Source organism: Cryptomeria japonica, chromosome 2 (genome assembly GCF_030272615.1).
Source record: "Cryptomeria japonica chromosome 2, Sugi_1.0, whole genome shotgun sequence".
Taxonomy (NCBI): Eukaryota; Viridiplantae; Streptophyta; class Pinopsida; order Cupressales; family Cupressaceae; genus Cryptomeria; species Cryptomeria japonica.
Window position 1 is genome coordinate 541,712,668 of NC_081406.1, and position 5,670 is coordinate 541,718,337.

The 5,670-nt window shown below is 35.7% G+C and overlaps 1 protein-coding gene across 2 annotated transcripts; it reads right to left on the reverse strand.

Annotated features, from left to right (window-relative positions):
• Positions 1–3,641: 3,641 nt before the first annotated feature.
• LOC131066780 (ylmG homolog protein 2, chloroplastic) lies at positions 3,642–5,147 on the reverse strand. Of its 2 annotated transcripts, none has more exons than XM_058001621.1 (3): positions 4,742–5,147; positions 4,437–4,636; positions 3,642–4,181 (listed from the first exon to the last, which is right to left on the reverse strand). In XM_058001621.1, the coding sequence occupies exons 1-3, from the start codon at positions 5,024–5,026 to the stop codon at positions 3,908–3,910; spliced, it is 759 nt and encodes a 252-aa protein (XP_057857604.1). In that variant the 5' UTR covers positions 5,027–5,147; the 3' UTR covers positions 3,642–3,907. The 2 variants fall into 2 exon arrangements, with proteins under 2 accessions (XP_057857604.1, XP_057857603.1); XM_058001620.1 differs by having other exon boundaries at positions 4,727–5,147.
• Positions 5,148–5,670: the final 523 nt, after the last annotated feature.

A 5,670-nucleotide genomic window follows, 5' to 3' on the forward strand; every position in this document is an offset into this window, starting at 1 on the left:
AGAAAGATCTATCCACAGAATTTGATATGAAAGACTTGGGGCTTCTTCATTACTTCCTAGGATTGGAAGTATGGCAGAATTCTGATAATATTGTACTGAACCAAGGGAAGTACACCTTGGACATATTGACAAGATTTAGAATGCTAAACTGTAGACCCATGACCTCTCCTATGGAAACCAACTTCCATAAACTTAAAGAAGCAGCAGCAGAATCAAGACCTACTGACCCCACTCAATACAGGAAGATGATTGGGTCTCTGATGTATCTAGTAAATACAAGGCCAGATATCTGCTATGCTGTTAATGCCTTAAGTCAGTTCATGTGTGAACCTAAGGAGATACACCTGGTTGCAGTAAAGCATATAATGAGATATCTACAAGGTACCCTAAAGCTTGGTCTTAAATATGAAAAGGTTGACATAGATCTACATGGATTTACAGATTCAGATTGGGCTGGCAGTGTGACTGACAGAAAGAGCACTTCAGGGTGTTGCTTCAGTTTAGGGTCAGCCATGATATCCTGGATCAGCAGAAAACAATCTTCAGTAGCTCAGAGTTCCACAGAGGCTGAATATATTGCAGCTTCAATGGCTGCCCGAGAAGCAGTATGGCTAAGGAAATTGCTCGTGGGATTATTTGGAGAACCTATGAAACCTACAGTTATTTAGTGTGATAATCAAAGCTGTATAAAACTTTCTGTAAATCCAGTATTTCATGACAGGTCCAAACATATTGAGATTCCATATCACTCTGTACGAGATATGGTTGACAGGAATGTGATAAAGTTAGAATATGTGTGTACAGGAGATCAGACTGCAGATATTCTAACCAAACCACTTTCCAGAGTGAAGGTTGATCACTTCAGAAAGGGTTTAGGTATGATAGAAAGGTAATCTGCTTTGTAATCTATACTTACATATATTTAAGATGTTTAATGTGTAAACTTCTTTGTCATGTCTGGACTATCTCTTGGCTTCTTGCCACCTGTGTTCATATCTAAGAGGTGACGATCTCTCAGATACTGAACACTTGTATGTAGATATCATAAGGTGACGATCTTATGATAGTCAAACCAGTAATCATGTTGGATCACTGGTAAGTCATGGATGTGCCATGACCATGTTGTGATACAACATTTGCACAAATGTTATTGCATTATCACAATTTGGATATAATGAGAAATTAAGCACTTCTCATATGGTTATCCTTGTATTGCGTGTTAGGCAATACTGATATCACGTGTAAGTGATATCTCAACCATTGATCATGATTGGATCTCTGGTAAGTCATGGATTTGCCATGACTATGTTGTGATAAACATTTACAAATGTTATTGCACTTATCACAACTTGGATATGATGAGAAACTAAACTTTCTCATAGACTTATCCTTAAGTATTGCGTATTAGGCAATACTAATATCACGTGTTAGATGATATCTTGATGAATCTTACAAATCACATGTTTTGGTGATTTCTCACATGATCAGGTAATGATTCTCTTACTTTTATCACATGTTAAAATAATACTTTATGTCACATACTCAGGTGATGTTCTTCTATTTTGTATCATATGTCTTGATGGTACTTCTCATGTACAAATGATTGTTGTTGATTGACATTATCTTAGTTATGAAAAGGAAATGTGATGCAGGTTGCCTTATCTATCTTCCAAAGCTAAGAGGGAGTGTTAATGCATGGTAGCTTATGCAAGATAAGATATTTCTAACCTTCCTTGTTCTGTTATTTACATGCTTCATGTCTAAACTTATATTGCATATGATTATCGGATTTTACAAACATTGCTTAGCATATTAAATGCTATAAGTTATCAGGTTATTAGCCGATACATACTTGCTATCGGGTGCATAACTATTGGCACCGATCCACATCTGTTATCGGGCTTAATCATCGGGCATATTTGTTATCGGGCTTAATACATACACCGCTTCATTTGGAATTAACAGTGGTTAACAAACTGCACCGGTTGGATTACATACATCGTGCATTTTGAATTATCGGTGTTTACATGAACCGATTCATTATCTTGATCAATCATTATATTATATTACAATATGCTATCAAGGTTTTGAACCGATAAACAGCCTTGTGTTAATAGTATAATTACAAAGGCACCGATCAATGGGTGCATTGATCGGTCATGCCTAAAAGGCATGACCGGTCAATACACCAATTGACCGGTTGCCTAAATGATATATATACCAATTGAATTCATTTGGAGGAGACATAGAAAACATAAAATGATCTCTCTCTTTCAGACCTGCAGATAAAATCAGAATTATTAGACTTCAACATAATTCCTCATATAAATTTATAGCATACATAGTTCATAACTTGTTCTTTAATTGAAATTGAAATAACTTTACAGAAGGCATGGTACACAGAGAGGTTGAATGCCAATATCTAATTAGTGACCTTTGACAAATATTAGATTACGGTAGAGGTTGTTCACTTAAGTGAGAAATTTCTTCTTTTTTGGACGGCCGTAGATGAAAACTTTGTTAAAGTGGTTCACCAGTGAAAGTGTTTGGCTCAGATACAGCCCACCTACTCTCAAAACTAAATTGCAATAGACGCACAACAGGCAGACGAGAAGTTTTCTTTGTAACTATTACTGATTAATGGGGATGTCTTATCCACAATAACAAACAATCCACAACAAGATGGCACGCATTGGTAATAGTTTCGCATGTGCAATTTTGTCCTCACAGGTAAATACAGCAAGCTTTTGAAGGAATGCATTGTGAATATTCATGCATACATAAAAATGTATTTTTGGATGGTTAATCACTTTTTACTTTTATATTGCAAAATTGAAATATTACTCTTCCGTTCAGGTAGCAGCTCAATGTAATTTATGATCATATAGCTGTCCAAGTACAAAGGGCTACTAAAGTGTTGAAGGAATTGTGGATTAAGAGGAACCAGTATGGGTCAAGAAAGAAATTCCATGCTAGGGTTCGATATATTTCAAAAGAAAAATGTCTAATGGGTCGGTAATGACAAAGAAGATCCTTGTAAGAAGATGTCTTCACCCTCAACTTTTGTAAGGTCAGAGGTAGACCCTTGTGCATATCATATAATTCTGGAATGAGTCAGATATTGGGTCTCTATGTTTTCAAAAGCATTTGTAAGTTAACATGATCTGTGAATAGTATGACAAAACCAGATCGGAAGATGGTCTGAAAATCAGCAAAAATCATGCTATGAACTCAAACTTCAAGGGAACTATCTTGTACAATATAAAATTTCACTTGTGGAAAAGCATAACTAATTGCATCATTTGTTCTCCCTGATTTTTATCTGTAAGTAGTACTTGTATGGAATTATAAAGAAATAATCTAGATTTCATGAAGAGCTTATACTTACTATATGATGGTAAATAAAGGTGCGAGTTCCTAACTTCCAAACATCATGTGATAGTAATAACAGAACACAACCTACGGTCCACCAAAGGAACCTGTTCCCTTCTAATAGAAACACGTTCGGGCCTAATTCCAGTTCAGAAGTAAAAAAGATCCTACGAACATGGACTAATAGAGCCAGCAATATCAATTTTTTTATAATATCATGCATAAGAAGAATGTATGCGTCAAAACTAACAGACTAAATGAGATGGGCATGAGAAAATTGAACTACTAGAATAAATTATTTTTTTGAACCAACTAAATGGTTACACAGTTTCAATTTCAATTTCAATTTCAATATCATGGGGAACAGGCAGAGACAAAATGGTAAGCTTGATGTAACAAACCATTGATTCTGCATATGAACAAAAGCCATAACGGCACTAATTCCGAAACTCAAATTCACATAATGAATGTATTAGAACAATTAAATCCTCTCTCTAGTGCTCAACTGCTCTAACAATTTTCCAATGCCCACAATTTACTTACTATGACCATCTTTCCTTTGAACATCAGAGGAACTGCATTGCCTTTTCAACCACAACTTCTGTTTTGCAGTGACACTGGAAGATTGAATAGGTATTGAGGCTAACTCCTGCGTGCTTTCCATGCCCTTGGGCAACTCAGCTGGAAGAGCTGCAGCCGCATTGGTCAAAGCATTTAGCAAAAAGAATGCAAGAATTGGAGACAAGTCCAGTCCACCAAGAGGAGGAATAACACCTCTGAAGATATTCAGATATGGGTCACAAAGTGTGCTGCATTAAACCCTCTGAGTGTTAAACCCTGGATATGTTGATCTTAGCTGGGTAAAGATACTATTAACTTTACTATTTCTTCTCAAATTTCAGCTAATAGGTTAGGTCCAAAACATAGATTGTTGCACTCGGGATAAGAATAACCCTTGAGTCATGTGGTGGGCTAAGCAGAAGAAAATGAAATGCTCATAAAAACATGTTGTCACCATTACTTCTGAATCAGGGCATAAAAAATAATATATAAAATTGACTTACCTTAAGGGGTTCACAATTGCTGGTGGAGAATTAGGAAACCAGGTTAAGACCAGCCTTGTTATCAGTAGAGTGTTATAGATGTTGAGAAAATTAGAAAGCCCATTTGTCACCACCATTTCCGCCACTGAGTCACCAGGCAATATAGCTGCAAAATTATATGACGAGAGAGAATCTGTTTGCCTCATTCTTTGCAAATGGGTCTGTAACACAAAGAAAAGAAGGAAAAAATCAGCATCTATCATGATGTCCTAGGACCAAGAATATCCGTAGCATAGAAAAACTAACGTAACTCTAAATGGGTGTGCCTGGAAGATATTTTTGTATTGATTGGAGAGACATATGAGCCTTTCGACAAGTGGATTGTTCGATGTTAAGCTGTTCACTGTTCTGTTAATGGTTTGCCTGCATTCAATCAATGCAGATTCTATCAAATTTAGAAAATGTTGACATCCTTCCACAGCTTTTTTCATTGAAAGTACTGGTGTTGGTGTTGGTGTTGGTGACGATGTTGGGATCCTTGAGATGAATGGAACAGCAATTGGTAGAAGAAATTTGGAGGGACTATTTGCATGCTTCCCTGAATTAGCCATTTTCTCCTATCCTGTGCAAGCTACCAGGGTCACACTATCCATACTGTCCATAAGATAAGGTATAGCGTTCCCTAATTCCCCTATAATTGTAATTCCAATTTGTAAATTCGCACCCAAGTGGAAAGTGAAGCAAGTTATAATTTTTAATATATGGATATATGTTTCTTTATGGTAGTTTTTTATATTAAAGGTTTTAAAACTTTTATTTGGTGTTACATCTAACCTCTTTAAATCCGTATTTGGTGTTATATTTGACTTCTTTAGATTTGAATATTCATTTATTTTTAAATTATTTTAATGTTAGAGGATTGTTTTGAGTTCACTTGTCATCTGGCTGAGGTTGGGTGGCTAGTCAAACTTTACAAAATCTTGATGTGGTTGTGTCACATATTCAAGATATTTAGCTTCTAAATAGAAAAGAAAGATGTGGAAGTCTCTTCTGAATACTCTCAACCTTTTTAATGTTTGGGGTAAATCGAATGATTGTGATCCTCTTCATCCTTCTACTAGTGCTTTAGCACTTGTCACATAAGAAAATGTTATTGTATTTTATTTTTTAATTAGTCATGTTTGGACTTTGGGGTGTGACTTCTTCCACCTATCCATCTTTTTGTTAATACATGTAGCATTATTTTATAAATAAT

Coding starts and splice junctions, on each gene's coding strand:
- LOC131066780 (XM_058001620.1), bottom strand. CDS start 5,026: ATGGCTAATTCAGGGAAGCATGCAAATAGTCCCTCCAAATTTCTTCTA. Junction 4,637..4,726: donor TCCAGGCACACCCATTTAGA/GTTACGTTAGTT, acceptor TTTGTGTTACAG/ACCCATTTGCAAAGAATGAG. Junction 4,182..4,436: donor GCAATTGTGAACCCCTTAAG/GTAAGTCAATTT, acceptor GGTTTAATGCAG/CACACTTTGTGACCCATATC.